Genomic DNA, 20178 nt, shown 5'->3' with positions numbered 1-20178 from the left:
AACCAGTAGCGCGTGAGCAACATGCTGCTCTCTAACCCCTTGGATGTTGCTCCCAGTGGCCTCAAAGCAGGAGCTTATTTTTGAATTCCAGGCTTGGAGACAAGTTTTGGTTGTATAAAAACTAGGTATACTGTCAAACAGAGTCTCACTGTAGGTTGACAATCCTAACAGGGGCTACCAAATGGCCAATCACAGCTCTTATTTGGAATCCCAAGAACATTTTTCATGCTTGTGTTGCTCTCCAACTCCTTTTACTTCTGAATGTTGCTCACAGGTTCAAAAGGTTGGGGATCCCTGCACTAGAGACACCCAGTGGGCATTGCTTTTGTGTCCTTGGCTTCCTCCTGGGCGACAGACGCAGCAGCCTGGAAAACTTGCAAAGACCAAGTCCAAATTCTCCCTCCCACCCCCATGGGTCAGTGGTCACATGATCAGAGTGGGTAGGCAGGGCCCCTCGTCAGATGTAATCTGTGCTGATTCCGACTACTGCTGTAACCCTCCCCTTCCTAGGGCTTTGCTATCTAGGATTCCAGGCATGGCAGCTGTTACTGATGAGCAGGTCCAGAGGGTAAGTGAGAGCTGCCAGGCTTCCCTGGGTACAGGGTTTTTACTTCTCATCTACTGAACTTGCCCTTTAACCCCACATTTTTAAATCTAGCAGCCCCCCATAAATAACTGCCTATTGCCAGGGTTTATACTCTTCTGATAATACTGACTAACCCCCTGCCATCAGCATTAGATTGATCCAGTCCAACCTGCCAGCTTATTGCATGCTCATTCCTAATTGGCTTACAGTGCAAGACCTAAAACCTTGGAGGGGGGGGGGGGGATAATGATCTGCCTCACATCTGATTTCCAGTATCTCATGAAACATTGTAGCTGGAAGTCATTTCTCCTATTAATCAACTGTACTGTTTCAGGAGTCAGAACCAGCAGTGCTGAAACTATAAACAGGCAGATACTGCTTTCCCTACTGATTACATTCACAAGTAACTTTTAGGGATTCGCCGAATCCCCGAGTCTTTTTCAGCAGGATTCGGCTGAATCCTTCTGGCCGGCCAAACCAAATCCTAATTTGCATATGCAAATTAGCGCAGGAAAGGGAAATTGTGTGACTTTTTGTCAGAAAACAAGGAAGTAAAAAATGTTTTTTCCCTTCCCACCCCTAATTTGCATATGCAAATTAGGTTTTGATTCGGTATTCGGCCGAATCTTTCGGTGAATCCAAAAAAAGTGGATTTGGTGCATCCCTAGACTTTACAATGAACATGTGTAATGAATGGATATTGGGATGAGTTGTTTCTGGACTGGGAGAACCAGTAACACACACTCATAACTGCTTTTTAGTATTCACATTGACAGATACAAGACGGAGAATGCTTGTGCCCCATGGGTCGATCTGTTCCTGATAAATATTTCCACATATAGTCTTAATGGCATTCTGGGAGTTGTAGTCCAACACAGAGTTGTGGTTGGATATCTCCCACAGCAGGGACTGGTTCTGATTCGTGGACCATGTTGTTGTGCCACTAGGGGGTGCACAATAAAAGTGGTCTCAGGGGTAACTGTTGGGTTGTATATTTGTGCTAAATTTATACCCTCTACAAAAATCTTGAGCCCCCCTGAGAAAAACACCAGCAATCATTCCAGCACTACAGACTTACTGTGACCTTTGTGTTTGCTCCTGTTATTCATTTTCTAAATATTTCATCCCTCGACATGGATTCGGACCTGGTACAATTATTCACCCAAAGGTGCAGTTATCAGTATGGGGGAATGACATTCAGCTATAAAGGTAATTGCAGTTGAATGCAGTCCTTGCTTCTCCCCTGTCTGTGGTTCTGACTCATGAAACAATATAGCAACAACGTTGCTAAGGGCTCTTACACACGGCTGTTTTTGCCTGCGCTCCCGTGCGTTGGGCTAGAGTCCTGCAGCGGGTCGGGTACCTGCGGTTTACCCGCATAAACCTGCGGGTTGCGGGTAGAAGTTCCAGATGCGGGTCGGGCCGAGGGTCTTCTCAATAGCGATTTTTTACTCCTTTTTTTCTGATCACGCCTACTTCCGATGATGTCACTTCCGGTTTACAATGACAGCACTTCCTGATTCTTGATAGTCAGCAGGTTTCGGATAAGGTACTTGCGGGTCGGGTAGTGATCCAATCAGGTAAGAATGCGGGTCCGGGTTGCGGGTCCTGGTTGCGGGTACGGGTCAGGTTCCAAAAAATGGACCCACGCAGGACTCTATGTTACGCTTTCTTCCGTTCAGCTGCAGGGGAGCGCAGCAGTAGATGCACTCAATTAATTATGAAGGGGGCTGTACTCACACAGACTAATGTAAGCGGTTGGGATGCAGCTTGTTGCATATCACCTGTGTTCGGCAAATACATGCGTTTGCGCTGCCCTGCGGCTGAACAGAAGAAAGCGCAGGGGAGCACAAGCAAAAACGCCCGTGTGTAAGAGCCCTTAGAATGATATTTTCTTTGGGCAGAAGAACCCTTTAATGGTGGAAATTTCTGCAGGTGGGTGGGAAACGGATCTGTTCCCGTTAACCCTTTTCCTGCCAGCGTTTGTCTGTGGCCTCTAGAGGGCACGCTGCTTTTCCTAAAATTGACTGGTGCCGTGGAGATCACTGCAATGTAACTAAAAGTCACAATCAGGCTCAGCCCAATGCAGGAGCAGGGAAGTCTGCCTCCTACTTTGTTTAGTAGGTACATGTCTACCCCTGGCTCTGGCCCAGTCCCTTTGGCTATCCAGTGCTAAATCACTAGCCATAGATGGGCTGATGGTGGTTCTGTGTGCAGTTCCGTAGGGATGGATACCTGGTACTGGAGGGGGTGTTTAACCCCCAGGAGTGTGAGCAGATGAAGCAGGAGATTAACAAGATTCTGGAAGAAATGGATGTGCCGCCCCATTGCCGCACAGAGTTCATCACCCAGCAGGAAGATCAGCTCCGTGCCCAGGTGGGATATGTCTTTATAACAGGGTGATAATCACCTGCCAAACTGTATTGTCTGACAGTCTATAGTCTCTGTTCCCCTGCCCTCCATGTTTAAAGGAGAACTATAACAAAAATCTAAATTTAATTAAGAAATCAGAAACTTTCTAAATAGAATCAATTAAAAATTCTGTCCCGCTTCTGAAATAATCAATTTTATCTTCACTATTCCTCTCAGCATCTGTTTCTCTTCATTCTGTCTTCATGCAGCAGTTGGGTGTCAGATATTCATTGACAGTTAGATCCAATATATCTTATAGGGGGGCTCCTTTTGCCTAGAAGATGTATTAGAGCGCACTCTATTAAAATCACCAGACATCATGTCTCTCTACATGCAGAATTTGTGCAAAAGGCAGTTAGATTGTGTTTGTGCTGGTATCAGCTATTTGAGGGAGCTCTAATTCATCTGCTAGGAAAGGAGCCCCCCTATAAGATAGATTGTATCTGTCAATGATTATCTGACACCCAACTGCTGTATGAAGACAGAATGAAGAGAAACAGAGAAATAGTGAATATAAACTTGATTATTTCAGAAACAGTACAGAATATTTAATTTAATTGATTGTATTTAGAACGTGTCTTTTTTCAGTATGCTGAAGCTCATATTAAAAGGGGTGGCTCACTTTTTTAATGTTATGGAATGGCTAAATCTAAGCAACTTTTCAATTGGTCTTCATTACTTAGTTTGTATAGTTTTTGCATTATTTGCCTTTTATTTGCCTTTTACTTCTGACTCTTTAGGGTCAGGGCACAAGCTCGGATTCAGAGAGATTAGTCGCCCGTCGGCAAATCTCCTCTTCTTCGGGCGACTAATTCCCCTAACTACCTCCTGCCGGCTAAAATGTCGCCTGGCAACTAATCTCCCCGAATCTGAGCGTGTGCCCTGACCCTTACAGCTTTCAAATGGGGGTCGCTGACCCCATCTAAAAAACAAATACTCTGTAGGGCTACATATTCATTGTCATTGCTACATTTTATTACTCATATATCTATTCAGACCCTCCCATAATTATATTCGAGTCTCTTTGATAAATCAGTGAATGGTTGCTAGGGTAGTTTGGACCCCAGCGACTAAATTGCTGAAAATGCAAACTGGAGAGCTGCTGAATAAAAAGCTAAATAACTCAAAAGCAACAAATAATAGTAAATGAAAACCAATTGCAAATTGTCTCAGAATATCACTCTCTACATCATACTAAAAGTTAACTCAAAGGTTTACAACCCCTGACATTAGTTCCCCTTTTATTTCTATTTTAGGACAATAAAGCCAACTAAAGTAGGTTGGTTTCTTTTTATAGGCAGGCACTTGGTAGTTACTATTTAAACTCTTTCCCACTCAGGGCAGTGCCGATTATTTCATGACCAGCGGAGACAAGATTTGTTTTTTCTTTGAGAGGGGGGTGTTTGATGAGAAGGGTAAGTGATCTCTAACCTAAAGACTCCAGATTCAGTTCTCTCTTTGCACAGACCCAATACAATCTGGAGAAATTACAGTCTTTTCAAACTATCCCCAACCAGAGGTGCCATAAATGCCAACGCTGGCCAAACAGCTTGATAATTATGGGCCATCACTTTTGCAATTTACTTTAATTTGTTTCTAGTTTTTAAAGATATTAGTAGTTTCTAGAATGCAAATCAGCCACCGTTGCCAGAAAATTAATTTAGTGAGCAGAGGAAAGTCTTGTGATGTTGCTCTGCTCAGATAAAATATTATGTGATGTTTCGGTGCTCAGTTCTAACCATATATATATACAGAGAAAGTATATTGATAAAATAGACATAAAAAGCTATACCTTCATACTGTACTGTCTATAGCAAGCAATATGGCACCTCCCTCCACCCATATGTATAAATACAAATATAGAGAAGGAATGTTCTGGGCACACAATAAGCTATACCCTCATACTGTACTGTCTATAGCAAGCAATATGGCACCTCCTCCTCCCATATGTATAAATACAAATATACAGAGAAGGAATATTCTGGGCACACAATAAGCTATACCCTCATACTGTACTGTCTAAGGGAATCAATATGGCACCTCCCTCCCATATGTATAAATACAAATATACAGAGAAGGAATGTTCTGGGCACACTAAGCTATACCCTCATACTGTACTGTCTAAGGGAAACAATATGGCACCTCCTCCCATATGTATAAATACAAATATACAGAGAAGGAATGTTCTGGGCACACAATAAGCTATACCCTCATACTGTATTGTCTAAGGGAATCAATATGGCACCTCCTCCCATATGTATAAATACAAATATACAGAGAAGGAATGTTCTGGGCACACAATAAGCTGTACCCTCATACTGTACGGTCTAAAGGAATCAATATGGCACCTCCCTCCTCCCATATGTATAAATACAAATATACAGAGAAGGAATGTCCTGGGCACACAATAAGCTATACTCTCATACTGTACTGTCTAAGGGAATCAATATGGCACCTCCTCCCATATGTATAAATACAAATATACAGAGAAGGAATGTCCTGGGCACACAATAAGCTTAAGGAATAATAAGGGAAATAAGGGAAGCTGTAATCATTGTTTGAACATGGAAGGATTTCATTGGGTTTTTCAGGTGACTTCCTGGTGCCGAGGGAGAAGTCTGTGAATAAGATTGGGCACGGTAAGTGTGACGCGTGTGCTGTGACCCTACTATCATGGTAACTGTAGTGCAACACTAAGAACTGTGAGTTATGTGTTTCCCGTTCCTTCTCTCCAAGCTTTGCACGCTCACAATCCTGTCTTCAAAGAGGCGACCCACAAAGCTCAAGTACAGGTGAGAAATGGGTACAACTTAGTGTTGTAATGGGGAAACAGTGTATCTGAGCTCTCTGCCTCTTTCTCTAGGAGACGGGACGGAGTCTGGGCCTTGTGAAACCCGTCATAGTGCAGAGCATGTACATATTCAAGGTAAGTCTGTTCAATGTGCTACCAGCATCTACAATAACATCCCTACATCGAAGCCGGCAAACGTTGACTAAATCCACTTCTCATTTTTCACAAGACCTGTGAGTGTGTATATATATATATATATATATATATATATATATATATATATACACACACACACACACACACACACTAAATAAGACCAGCACACCAAGATTTCTTGTGATAGAAATATAATAAATACATCTTAATGCTCATCTTCTGAGCAATTTGCAGTTATTATGTTTCCCTGTAGTTTTCGTGATATTAGCAGTTTTACACTGCTGTCATGAACGACCCCTGGTTTTTACATAAATCTGGAAGCCTATGTTTATGATGCAGAAAGCTTCTCCCCTCAATTCTAAAGCTACTGTCATTATTAGTCAAACAACTAAGCAAAGAGAATCATCAGGAAACCCCTAAGCAGGCCAAATTGTGACCACCCCCCCTGCTCTAATTCCACTTGCCACCTTCTGGCAGTTTTCAGAACCAGGGCCGGAGCTGGAAGAGGCAAGTGCCTAGAGAGCAACAGTAGGGGGCGCTCTTCTGCCTGCAACCCCTTGTACCAGCATTTCCTTATGAGTGTATGTGGGGGGAGTGCATTTAACCCACTGCCTTGTTGCTAGGGTATCATCTCACGGCACGGTTTGTTTTGTTTTATAGCAACCAGGCATTGGAGGAGAAGGTAAGGGCTTTTGGGGCTCTATTTGTTGGTTTTAGGTACGTCATGTTTTTATTTTATGAGTGATGGTGGATAATTTGGCTCTGCCTTTTCCCGCACTGTAGATACGACTGCTAAGACGTGTACGGACAGATATTGACCCATGTATGGGGCTATCTAACCGAGGGCTCAGCCACTGTAGTAACTCACTGTAGACATGCATAGGCAGATATCAAGTGCGTCACATCAATTCTACCCATCCTTACTATAGGCATGAATGATGGACATACAGTACACATGCAGATATTGATTGGGCAGCTCATTGACCCATAGCAATGACCTCTGTAACAGAGGCTTGGGCAGCTCGTGATTTATGAGCTCAAGGGTTCATCCCCCACAGTAGCCACTAGTGATGAACATGCATTGGGCAGCTCATGGTGTATGGCCTTTGTAAGCAAGGGTTCATCCCACACTGTAGACACTATTGAAGGCAATGCATGGGCAGATTTTTACTGGGCATCATATTGGCCATATACAGTATGGAGCCAAAGCAATGGCCTCTCTAAATGATATCTAGGCTCATACAGATATCAGTCACACCTACAGTAAAATTCCTTCTGGGAGGAACCACATTGGAGGTCAAAAAGGGTGTTCTATCTGATGATCAAATAAAATATGGGGATCCACCAAATATGGGGTTCTGAGTTTGTATTCCCCAGTCTTTTTCAGAACCTTCTTCACTGACATCCGTTTCATCTGTGTTGCTCTCAGTAACCCCACACCAAGATGCCACATTCTTGCACACGGAGCCACTTGGGCGGATAATAGGATTTTGGATCGCCATAGAAGATGCAACAGAAGTAAACGGCTGCTTGTGGTTTATTCCAGGATCTCACCGTGGTGAGCAGACATTCGTTTGGTCTTGTTTTCCTTCAGAAAGCAGTATTCTAGCAAGGGCACCTGGGCTCAAGACCATTAAGTAATTATACTGCCCATTATGTGATTTTCATGCCTTAAGGTCCCCATACACATGCCGATAAAAACTGCCGACAGATCAAGTCAGCAGCTTATCGGCCCGTGTGTAGAGCCCTCCAACGGGCTTTCCTGATCGATATCTGGCCAAAAGTCGGCCAGATGCCGATTGGGCAGGGTAAAAATTCCGTTGGATCACGGGCGCATCTTTTCGTAGATGCGGTCCCACAATCCGACCGCCGTTTGGCCTCCATTCTGATCTGATCGTTTGGGCCCTATGGCCCACGATCGGATCAGCCCGATATTGCCCACTTGGAGAGAGATCCGCTCGTTTGGCGACAATGCCAAATGAGCGGATCTCCCTGTGTATGGCCACCTTTAGATGGCCCGGTAGCCTACTTGTACCCATATATAATTCATTCACATGTCAAGTTTTTCACCTTTGGCCAATTGCCTCCCTCACTATTATTCTGTTGTTTGTCTTAACAGCTGGTATTTCTAGGCGCATGGTTCGTACACCACCGGGCACCTTCCCACTTACGGAGTTTGTGGGAGAAGAGCCAAAGTATGATGAGGATCAGTTTGTAGCGGCTCCCGTTCCTAAAGGTCTGTCCATGTCTTGTGTTGAGGGTTGGACTGGCCAGGGTACCAGAGGATCTCCTAGTGGGTCCCAGACTGGGTAGTGGATGCAATTGTTGGGACACAGGACAGTTCAACACTGATAGGGTTACATTTGGAGGTCTTATCTAAAATTAAGATTAGTAAAGCCCAAATGTACTGTCCTTCAATGTGTAACTGCAATAAAACAGACCAGAGAGAGTGGTATTTGTGAGTTTGATGGAGTTTGTTGGGGTTTTGTCTCTGCTTATACACAGGGGGCCTGGTTCTCATCCACGGAGAAGTTGTCCATAAAAGTGAACTGAACAGCTCTCCAAACTCTCGCCATGCCTATTCTTTCCATGTGATGGAATCTGAAGGAACCAGATGGAGCCCAGATAACTGGTAAGGGGGTTTCTGGAGTAAGAGCTAAGATTTTTACAACTGGCATGTATCTGTTTGTAAGTCACCCAGTGATGTGTATGGATACACTAAGAGTAGTCACATGGTGTATAACTGTCTATATGATCTGACTTTTTTTGTCTTTTCCAGGCTTCAACCAACACCTGAGCTCCCATTCCCTTCCCTATTTACCTAAAACAGCATTGGAACTGCTTTGTCTTCAGAACAAAACCTACAGTTAAACCAGTAGCACACATCAATGGGTTTTACAGAATATTCAAAGAATTTATTATAACAGAAAACCGATTCCATTTACATGGGAAGAATTAGCAGAACCCGTAACAAACCCCCCCCTCCCAGCCTCTCAGGGGCAAGTCAATACTGCATACAGATATTACATGAGACTTCATTATATTCCATAGAATCAAGAAAAGCTATTTTTGGTGTGCATGACATATGTTTCAGAACATATTTTTAAAAAGATTTTAAATAAATAAAAATCAACACAAGACTAATTTCTCTAAATTAAATTACAGGCATTCATCAGATCTGCTGCTATTTGACTAGACAGGGGGTAAAATCTAACATATGGGGTAGAAGAGTGGTTATTTGTGCCCTGGGTACCCCTGGAACTATAACAGGGTGACTGTTACCCCAATGTTTCTGTATATCTGTAACCTTGTTATGAGCTAAGGGGGCCCAGCCTGAAGGTCAGTTAGGGGGAGATTTGGGGTGAGTGCTTATTTGTACCCTGGGTACCCCTGGAACTATAGCAGGGTGACTGTTACCCCAATGTTTCTATATATCTGTAACCTTGTTATGAGCTAAGGGGACCCAGCCTGAAGGCCAGTTAGAGGGAGATTTGGGGTGAGTGCTTATTTGTGCCCTGGGTACCCCTGGAACTATAGCAGGGTGACTGTTACCCCAATGTTTCTATATATCTGTAACCTTGTTATGAGCTAAGGGGACCCAGCCTGAAGGCCAGTTAGAGGGAGATTTGGGGTGAGTGCTTATTTGTGCCCTGGGTACCCTGGAACTATAGCAGGGTGACTGTTACCCCAATGTTTCTCTATACCTGTAACCTTGTTATGAGCTAAGGGGGTCCAGCCTGAAGGTCAGTTAGGGAGAGATTTCGGTGAGTGCTTATTTGTACCCTGGGTACCCCTGGAACTATAGCAAGGTGACTGTTACCCCAATGTTTCTCTATACCTGTAACCTTGTTATGAGCTAGTTAGAGGTGAGTATATAGTTCCTGCCCTGTCGCCCTTGGAACTATAACAAGGGCTGAGCTTGAAGCTCTTCTACAGATATCACAGGGAAGATTGAGATTGTAAAACTTTATTTTCAATTCTTAAGCTTCATTTGCATGATTTAATACTGTATCGTAAGCAATTAATGCTAATTAACCCGTCATACAATACACACTGCACTTTGGAGACATTTATACGTGTATAAAAGCCGCCCAAGTGATACAGGCACATTGCTATCTTAAATGAGATTTGTGTCAGTTGGACATGTGCCTATATGATGTGCCAATAATAATAATAAAAATATGGGACCCGTTATCCATAAAGCTCAGGACCCTGAGGTTTTCCGGATAATGGATCTTTCTGTAATTTAGATCTTCATACATTAAGTCTAATAGAAAAGCATTTAAACAATAAATAAAAAACCCAATAGGCTGGTTTTGCTTCCAATAAGGATGAATTATATCTTAGTTTGGATCAAGTACAAGGTTCTGTTTTATTATTGCACAGAAAAGGGAAATAGCTTTTAAAAACCGATTGATTATAATGGAGTCTATGGGAGACAGCCTTTCCATAATCCGGAGCTTTTTGGATAACGGGTTTCCAGATAACAGATCCCATACCTGTAATAATAAAAATATGCATGTATACCCACATTTATTGTACCATGATGATCAATCAGCATGTCCCTCCATCATGCAGTGTTAGGGTGTGGCTTGCTGTCCAGCAGCACCTAATACTTCAGCCAATCAGTGAGCTGTGCCACATGCACCTTTGAAACAAGATGGTACTGGACATCAATACTTAGACATTTTAAGGGTGCTTTAATCACAAAAACCCTTGGCCCTTCATTTAGTATTTAAAAGAAACATCTTTATATGAGCTAAAATGTGAGCCATGCACTTGGATTACAAAAATGTGCTTATTAATTAAAGGACAAGGAAAGCCTGAGACACTGTCAGTGCCAATTTGTTGTGACACTAATCACTTACCCCAGGCTGGCTCTCTTTTCTACCCAAAAAGCTAAAAATAAATCACTGTGGGGTCCCAATTTATTAGGCACGGATTCTAGTCGCCTACCACAGGGCAGTGTTCCTCTTCAAAAATGGCACCAGCCCAGGGTAGTGCTTGCTGAGCATCATGGGACATTATTGTTTTATTGTGGTTTTTGTTCCATGATCTATAGGCCCATGATCTGAGGCCAAAAGTTCTGACTTTCACAACTGATCAGACAACAGATCATCAAAAAAATAAGAAAGTTTTAATCAGGGTCTTTAAACCAGGCTGAACTTTGGGGCCTCCATTTAACACCACTTGTGGAAGCGGCACTTAGGTATGTATTAAACATGGCAACCAATTTGTATGTAGCATCTGTGTCCCCTTAACAGCTAGCCATAAGCAGTGTTGTATCTTTCATATACAGTAGCACCCATGGGCACTTAAACAGAAAAAAACACTAAAAGGATAAAACACAAGAGCTGAGGGAGATCAGGGCAGCAGCCATTTGTGTGCAGGACAGAAGGCCGTCTGCATATGCACCAATCGTTGGGGGAAAAGGGGGCAGGCTGAGGTTCAGTACCTAGAACAGCACCCAACCTAAATTCCTTCATACTGTACCATCTATTCACAGGAGGATCAATGCTACTTATAAATGGGATAAATGCCCCCTTTAAATGGGTGGTTTACCTTTAAATTAACTTTTAGGCTGTTACAGAATGTCCTTTTCCGAGCAACATTGCAATTGGTCTTCATTTGTTTTTATATCTTTTTTAACTATTTACCTTTTTTTTTTTTAATATTTTTCCAGCTTTCAAATGGGACCCCAGCAACCAAAAAAAAAACCTCTTCCTCTGTGAGGCTTCTATTTTACTGTTCTTGTTACTTTTTATTTCTTATCTTTCTAAAGGGAACTAAATGGATTTTTAATATATGCTTCATCATACTGAAATAAGAAACTTTCTAAATACAATCAATTAAATATTCTGCATGGTTTCTGAAATAATAATTTTATATTCCCTATTTCTCTCTCTCTCTCTTAATGCAGCGGTTGAGTGTCAGATAGTCATTGACCGTAAGATCCAATATATCTTATAGGGGGCTCCTTTTTCCTAGAGATGTATCACTCTATTCAAATCACCAGAAATCCGGTCTCACTAAATGCATGATTTGTGCAAAAGGCAGTTATTTTTTTTATATTTTGTTATTACTGGAATCAGCTGAGAGAGGAATAGTGAAGATAAACTTGATTATTTCGGAAACAATGCAGAATATTTGTAAATACAATCAATTAAAGTTTCTTATTTCATTATGCTGAAGCTTTTATTAAATTTTCATTTTCGGGATAGTTCCTCTCTTATTCAAACCACTGCCTGGTTGCTAAGGTAACCAAAACACTAGCAACCAGGTAGCTGCTGAACAAAAACCTAAATAACTGAAAAATCGTAAATAATTAAAACCGAGTGCAAATTGTCTCAGAACATCAATGTCTGTCATACTAAAGGTTAAATTAAAGTGTTTTTAAAAATGGCTGTACCGATGCTCTGCCAAAGAACAATGTTTTCTCCCTGCTGCCCTTATACCATTAGCAGTATATGGAGGTAGAGGGGTAAGATCACATTGTCTATTTGCGTAGTGAACGCTTCCAGCAAAGATACCAAAGTGATGGACCCCAGAATCCAGACATAGCCGCTGTTAAGGTTCACGCTGCTATCGAAGATTAGAATAAGGGCGGCGGCAATGATCTGAGCAAATATGGACATCATCGTCCCCTCGAAGGTCTTCTTTGTCCCGGGCCATCTTAGCTCACCCATAGCACTGCCACAAACAGAAGCGATAGTGTCACCTACACCCACAGCCAATACCCCGGCGTATGGGAGTAACGTGGATGAGCCTGTAAGTGAAGTGGAACAGACCCTGGGAAAAAGCCACACGGGCAACGACATGCCCAGGAGAAGGTAGATGTGTGTTAGAATAAGGGGGCCACTGTCCCGTTCATCCAGAAACAGAGTCAGCAGGTTCCGTAGAGTCTGGCCAAAGGGTTTGATCCGGAAATACCGTACGTATTCGAGGAGTATAAACACCGCCAAACAAACGACAGATGCCACAAACAGTAGCTGCCGGTCATATATGAGCCCAGGAATGTAGGTGGCCACAGCCAGGAAATGAAAGTATTTGCGAGTCACTGTGGAAACCTGAAGCTTCTTGGAGTCTGGAGACCTCTTGGAATTCTGGTACAGAACCACAACACAGGCAACGAGTGCAAGCAGCACCCAAAAGGCCAATAAGCACAGCCGCGTGTGGGACTGCACTAGGAACTCCAGCAGCCATAAAAGTGGGTGTCTACGTATCAGGTACTGCAGCCAAGGCACAAAGACTCCTAGAGCCAAGACAGCAGTCATCATGTAGAAAAACAGGGAGGAGGTCCACGAGGAAGAGTCCATAAACACAAAGAGAATAGAGAAGATAATTCCCACCAGGACCAAAGCAACCAATGTAACCAGGAGCAAGTAATCAATAGGGTCTCCCTTGCCCCCCGCAGAACTGAGGGAACGCTTGATAAGCTGGTTGAGCACAAAACTCAGGCCTCCTAAAATGAGCAGCCCCTCCCCAGGGGTGAAGCATCGTGGCAGCAGGTAAAGGAGGATCATGCTGAGGTACACAAAGATCAGAAGGACTTCCAGAACCTCTATGACTTCAGAAACGGCCAGGGAATTTTTCATGGTGTAGAGTATGGCGCTTCCAGCAACTCCAGACAGGATGCAGGTGTTTTTAGGAAAAGGTTTAGTGATGCCCAAGGCAATGATGGACAGGAAGTAGGCCAGCGCCATGCCCGTGGCAGATACCACCACTCCAAACCGTTCAAAGTACACATTTCCGGAGACTTTACATCTCTCCCTCATCACTATACCCAGAAGTGGGATAATCATGCTGGCCGGAAGGAGCCCGCTGTTGGCAGACGATCGGTACTGAAACACTGCTCCTCCCGACTGCAGGAGGCGATCCCATTTGTGTTGAACATAAAAAGCCTGGACAGCTAAGGCCAACGTGCACCACGAGAAGCGGTCCCACACCACGGCGTGAATACTCAGGACTATGCCGAACACCACCAGAGACTCGGCTACAATCAGTTTATTCACCATGATGCCTGCGGGTCACAGATCTGGCGTTTTTCTTTCTTCAGTACAACCGATGGGCTAACTAAAACTCGATATACAAATGGCCGCCCCTTTGCTTTGCATGATCTTTATACATACAGTCACTGGTCACACCTGCAAACAAAATGTCCCATATGTTAGTGGCAAAAAAAACCAAAAACCACCCCTGTAGTATATACAACTGGTTTCCATTACTAGGACCCGTGCCTACACTCCTCTGAGGACAGAAGGGTGAACAAATGTGCACACAAGGAGGGCTGAATCTTCCATTCAGATCCACTCTATTGGAAACTGGCTTAAATGAGTGCTTCACCTTTAAGTTAACTTGTAATATGTTATAGAAAGGCCAGATCTTAGCAAACCTTCCATTGGTCTCCATCATTTTTTTTTTTTTTTTCGTTTTTTTAATTGTTTGCCTTTTGCCTACAGAGGAAGAAGGAAAAGACCAATTGAAAACTTACTAAGAATTGGACATTCAGAAACATACTAAAAGTTAAAGGAACAGTAACACTTAAAAAAAATGAAAGTGATTTAAAGTAAATGAAAATATAATGTAGTGTTGCCCTGCACTGGTAAAACTGATGTGTTTGCTTCAGAAACACTACTATAGTTCATATAAAGAAGCTGCTGTGTAGCAATGGTGGAAATTGAAAAAAGGCTATATGGCACAGGTTAAATAGTGGATAACAGATAACACCATTATGTTCTACAGAGCTTATCTGCTGTGTAACCTGAGCCTTTTCTCCTTTGAATGGCTGCCCCATTGCTACACAGCAGCTTATTTATATAAACTATATTAGTGTTTCTGAAGCAAACACACCAGTTTTACCAGTGGAGAGCAACACTGCATTATATTTTTATTACTTTCATTATAGCTGGCGGGAGGCAGATTCGGGGAGATTAGTCGCCCGGCAACAAATCTCCTCTTCTTTGGGGCGACTAATCTACCCGAACTACCTCCCGCCAGCTATAATGAAAATCGCCGATGGGAAGGCACTTGAAACTAATTGTTTTCCGAAGTCACCTGAAGTTGCCTCACGAGGAAACTTTGGGCGACTTCGGAAATTAATCGCTCCGAGTGCCATCCCACCTCACGAGGAAACTTTGGGCGACTTCGGAAATCGAATTGATCCGAGTGCCTTCCCGCCGGCGATTTTCATTATCGCCGGCGGGAGGCAGTTTGGGGAGATTAGTCGCCCCAAAGAAGAGGATATTTGTTGCCGGGTAACTAATCTCCCCAAATCTGCCTGTGTGCCCTGACTCTAAAACAATTTCATTTTTTGATGTTACTGTTCCTTTAACTATCACTTTATGGTAGCATTTTTTAGGAGTGCTGGTCCTCTTCATAATTCATTCATTCTCTCTCTCTCTCTCTCTCTATGATAATTAAAACTGATACTGGGCCAAAATCATATTGAAACTAAGATTTTAAAATTCCACTGCCTAAACTCATTATTTGAATTCTTCAGACTCTTTCCAGATTTCAAATGGGGGGGGGGGGGGGTCTAAAATAACAAATGCTCTGTAAGGCAACAAATGTATTGTTATTACTACTTTTTATTACTCATCTTTCTATTCAGGCCTCTCCTATTCATATTCCAGTCTCCTATTCAAATCAATACATGGTTGCTAGGGTAATTTGGACCCTAGCAGCCCGATTGCTGAAATTACAAACTGGAGAGCTGTTGAATAAAAAGCTAAATAACTTCAAAAACCACAAATATTGAAAATCAATTGAACACCCCATTCATATTTCAGTCTCCTGTGCATGATTGCTAGGGTAATTTGGAACCTAGCAACCAGATGGCTGAAATTGCAAACTGGAGAGCGGCTGAATAAAAAGCTAAATAACATAAAAACAACCATAAATAATAAAAAAATGAAAACCAATTGCAAATTATCTCAGAATACCACACTCTACATTTTACTAAAAGTTAATTGAAAGAAGAACAAACCCTTTAAAATAATGGATCAATGCTATAGGACCATGCACGTGAAGTTAACTGAACTGGAGAGCTGCTGCATAAAAATCTAGATAACATAAAAAAACAACAAATAATAAAAAATGAAAACCAGAATATCACGCTCTACATTTTACTAAAAGTTCATTTAAAGGGGAACAAGCCCTTTAAAAGAATGGATCGATGCAATCTGTCCATGCACAAGAAGTTAGCGAATATAACCATCGGAAGGTGCCTAATACAGTGATTAACCCTTTCCTTATTCTTTAAGTCAGCCATATTTAGGACCCATTCGCTCTACAGCCAGAGGTCCAATTTTAGCCTGATCATATACAGTCGAAAGCTCAGTGCAGTCAGAACAAACCTGGACTGTGTTTTATATTTGACCCAAGTGGATGATACAGAAACCATCTGGTAACGTAAATCGGAGTAAGCCACAGCGACCAATCAGAGACCTGCTGTTGGAACATAGCCCACGTTAATCGGTTGCTATGGGATCCAGAAGCAGGCAAAACAAAACCACCCATGGATCGCTATGGGACAAAACCAAAGCATTTTATGGACATTATTAGGATATATTTAACCTAAATAAAAGGTCACAGAAGTAGAAATCACAATGGCCACACAGGAGCCCGTTTATACTGACCGAAGGAAACACACATTTCTTTTTTTTACCAGAATATGGTCAAATGGAATATATTGATTTGATACATTACTTATGAAGGGTTACTGTCCACTGGTCTGACTGATAGAACATATAATCGTACAGCCCATTCAGATCAAGTATGAAACAGATAATACGAGTTTTCCCTTTAAATGTCATACCTGGAAGCCTTATTGCCCCACAAGAGCAGTACAGGAGCAGCAGCAAAGCATTGCTGCAATGTATCAGCTTCTTATGACTTCCAGCTCATTGTATCGTGAGGTAATAGAGTGGTATTTACCTCAGGATACAATGAGCTGTAAGTCATAAGAAGCTGATATAGCCCTCAGGGCATGAGGGCACAGCCAGGAATATGTGGGGAAAGCATTAATGTCACAGGGTTTGGGCTAAGGTGACAGCACTTTGTGCAGAGTCCAATCAATCACCTACCTTGGCCGCCACCATCTTTAGTCCGGGCGCAGGAAAAAAAACTAGTCACGTCACTCTACCATCTGACTTCCGCCAGCGGTGGCTGCTTCCCAGGGCAACAGCGTCACGTGATATACGTCTCACGTTGCTGGGGCAAGGGGGTCTTGGTCTCGTCACGTGTGAGGTCGTGAAGGGGGCGTCAAGATGGCGGCGGCCGGGGGTTTAAACTGGAGGTACAGGGGAGATGAGGGGATGTGAATGCCGAGCTATACCGGAAGCTGCCGAGAAGCAGCACGGGATGTATTGGATTTAAAGGGAGAAGGGCGGGAAGTTAGTTCTCAGGGAAGTGAGTCAGTTCATATAGGAAGCAATGGGGAATATGAACATTGCTGGGTATCCCGGATCCAACCGGGGAGAGTGTTACGTGGCCCGCACCCCTGTAGTGCTCGAGTGAATGGAATGATCCGGCGCTGGCGATAATAAATACATGTCACAGGACTATACCATTCTCTAACAGGGGTCATGCTTCAGATTAAAGTGGTGGTTCACGTTTAGGTAAACTTTTAGTGTGTTCTAGAACAGCTCATTCTAAGCAACTTTTCAATCGGTCTTCATGTTTTATCGTTTTTGAATGATTTGCCTTCTTCGGACTCTTTCCAACTTTCAAATGTGGGTCGCTGACCCCATCTAAAAACAAATGCTCTGTAAGGCTACACATGTATTGTTATTGCTATTTTTTATTACTCCTCTTTCTATTCAGGCCCCCCCTATTCATATTCCTGTCTCTTATTCGAATCAATGCATGGTTGCTAGGGTAATTTGGACCCTAGCAACTAGATTGCTGACACTGCAAATTTGAGAACTGCTGATTAAAAGGCTGCATAACTCAAAAATAATGAAAACCAATTACAAATTGTCTCAGAATATCCCTCTCTACATCATACTGACAGTTCATTTAAAGGTGGCCAACCCCTTGAAATGTTGTGCTGTATGTTAATTGTAACTGCTACTTTTAATTACTGATCTCTCTATTCAGTCCTCTCCTATTCATATTCCAGTCTCTTATTCAAATCAATGCATGGTTGCTAGGGGAATTTGGACACTAGCAACCAGACTGCTGAAACTGGAGAGCTGCTGAATAAAAAGCTAAATAACGCAAAAACCACAAATAATAAAACATGAAAACCAATTGCAACTTGTCTCAGAATATCCCTCTCTACATCATACTAACAGTTAATTTAAAGGTGAACAACCCATTTAAATGTTGTGCCGTATGTTGTACATGCAGTTCTGTGAATAAAGTATTATATATATACGTGCTGCCATATAAAGCAATATACGGGCTGCCATACTGCTTACTCCTGTCAATTACAACATCCCCAAAGTAGTCTTTATAGAACAGCTGTATCCTTGTTACCAGCTCAGTGGTACTTCCGTAGATGTGTATTAGTAAGCAGCCCTGCGCATGGTCTTGCTTTAAACTTGTACATGTCATAATGATTGATGTTTAGAATTAGTGGTAGTGGCAGTGTTTCCTCCCTCACAGCAGTTCTGGTCCGGTTACCTTGTGCCTCTTAGTATGTCCCTCCATTTCTGATGAAATTCCAGGAAGGGATATTTCCCGGTATCCCACCAGGCCAGTTCAATCCTGCTAACATGGGGTTACCACTCATCGGCATCATCTAGGGTTGCCACCAGGCCAGGACTGGGAGTCAAAATAGGCCCTGGCATTGCAAGTACTCACAGGCCCAAATAGTCCTCCACCAGCCCAATAAATAGTGACTGTCTATGGGACCTTACAGAAGCCCCTCTGGCATTTGCCAGAACCCACAGATTGCCAGTCCCGGCCTGGTTGCCAAATGGCCGGTATTTTAGTGGCCTGTAAAAATGATGGTTGATCCCAATGCTATTAAAGTTCACTTCCAAACACTTTTTCCAGTTAAGTTGTTTTTAAGTTGTTCCCCAGAAATAAAGACTTTATTCAATTACTTTCCATTATTTCTTTTTTTACTGTTTTTCCAAAATCTAAGTTTAAAGTTGAATGTCCCTGTCTCTGGTGTTTGAGTCTGGCAGCTCAGTAATTCAGATACAGACTCTAAACTATTACAATTTTGCGAAATTGAGTTGATACATTTCTGAGCAGCATCTCTGGAGTATCAGCAACTATTGTATCAATTCTAACTGCTGCCTGTAATGAAACCCAGAGATTCTGCTCAGAAGGGACAAATGTATCAACTAAATGTATCAATTTAGGATAGTTTACACTGGGTCTGCGACCCCCCCTCCCCCCAGAGCTGCTTCAGAAGGTGAAAAATGACACTTCGATATTAGAAAAACGGTGACACATAGAAAATAGAAAGTCATTGGAAAAAGCCATTATTTCTGGTGATTTATCTGAAACCAAGTAGTTGTTTTTAATAGGGAAAAAATAAAAATATATATATATAAATATAGGACGGCCAATATTTTTTTTTTCCAGAAAAGGTGGCAACTCTAACATCATCACAACTCACTTGCCAGATTTGGGGTGTTGGAATCATTCTGAGATTGTTTAACAATTGTTTCATAGCTGGGATGTCAGTTGGCCTAGTAATGGACCACGGTTCTACTCTGTTGTCTCTAGTTTTATTATTTTTATTCATCTCCAATACAAAAACAGTGGTGTCACCGTGTGCATGTTTGTGTTCACAGGACCAGTCGAGAATTATGGACCATTTTGCTTAGACGCTCTTCCATGAAGGATGGGGTAAGGAGGTTTCTATTCCATTATTGCTGTTTTTTATGTATCCAATCATACATGCTTGAGTTCCTAACAGTGTTTCCAGCTGTAACCAACCCATCAGCTCTAGCATGAGCCCCCAGTTTCCCGTGCACTGCTGATACACAGCATGGTTGGGTTGTGTGCAGCAGGGAAATGTGATGAGATATAAAATATAATATGGTGACTGTAAAGCCTCCAACCAAATGTAAAATTGCTCAGAGCACTCTTCTCAGTACATTTTGTTTCTAGTGTTAAAGATTTAAATTTTATAAACTGCTAATATGTTAAATTTGAGGGAACAGCGCCACCCAATGGTCATTTAAGCTGACTGGCTACAGAACTGCCTACTGTGATAGTGATGTGTAGCCAGCCCAATACCCGTAAGTTAAGGCCGACCTCGCTATACTGT

General features: G+C 42.5%; 2 protein-coding genes across 2 annotated transcripts; one reads left to right on the top strand and one right to left on the bottom strand.

The window, feature by feature from the left end:
* Positions 1 to 383: 383 nt before the first annotated feature.
* LOC108704482 (phytanoyl-CoA dioxygenase domain-containing protein 1-like) lies at positions 384 to 9083 on the top strand. Its single transcript, XM_041573228.1, has 11 exons — positions 384 to 568; positions 2804 to 2962; positions 4338 to 4413; positions 5590 to 5637; positions 5735 to 5790; positions 5862 to 5924; positions 6606 to 6627; positions 7375 to 7503; positions 8065 to 8181; positions 8451 to 8577; positions 8725 to 9083. Exons 1-11 carry the CDS (start codon positions 428 to 430, stop codon positions 8768 to 8770), a joined length of 984 nt encoding a protein of 327 aa, XP_041429162.1. The 5' UTR covers positions 384 to 427; the 3' UTR covers positions 8771 to 9083.
* On the bottom strand, positions 8839 to 17112 carry dolk.S (dolichol kinase S homeolog). Its single transcript, NM_001092539.1, is given in 3 exon segments — positions 8839 to 9198; positions 9469 to 14089; positions 17030 to 17112. A coding segment is annotated over 1 exon segment (1566 nt). The 5' UTR covers positions 13961 to 14089; positions 17030 to 17112; the 3' UTR covers positions 8839 to 9198; positions 9469 to 12394.
* Positions 17113 to 20178: the final 3066 nt, after the last annotated feature.

This window comes from Xenopus laevis, chromosome 8L (genome assembly GCF_017654675.1).
Source record: "Xenopus laevis strain J_2021 chromosome 8L, Xenopus_laevis_v10.1, whole genome shotgun sequence".
NCBI lineage: Eukaryota > Metazoa > Chordata > Amphibia > Anura > Pipidae > Xenopus > Xenopus laevis.
This window is presented reverse-complemented; position numbering and strand designations above follow the sequence as displayed.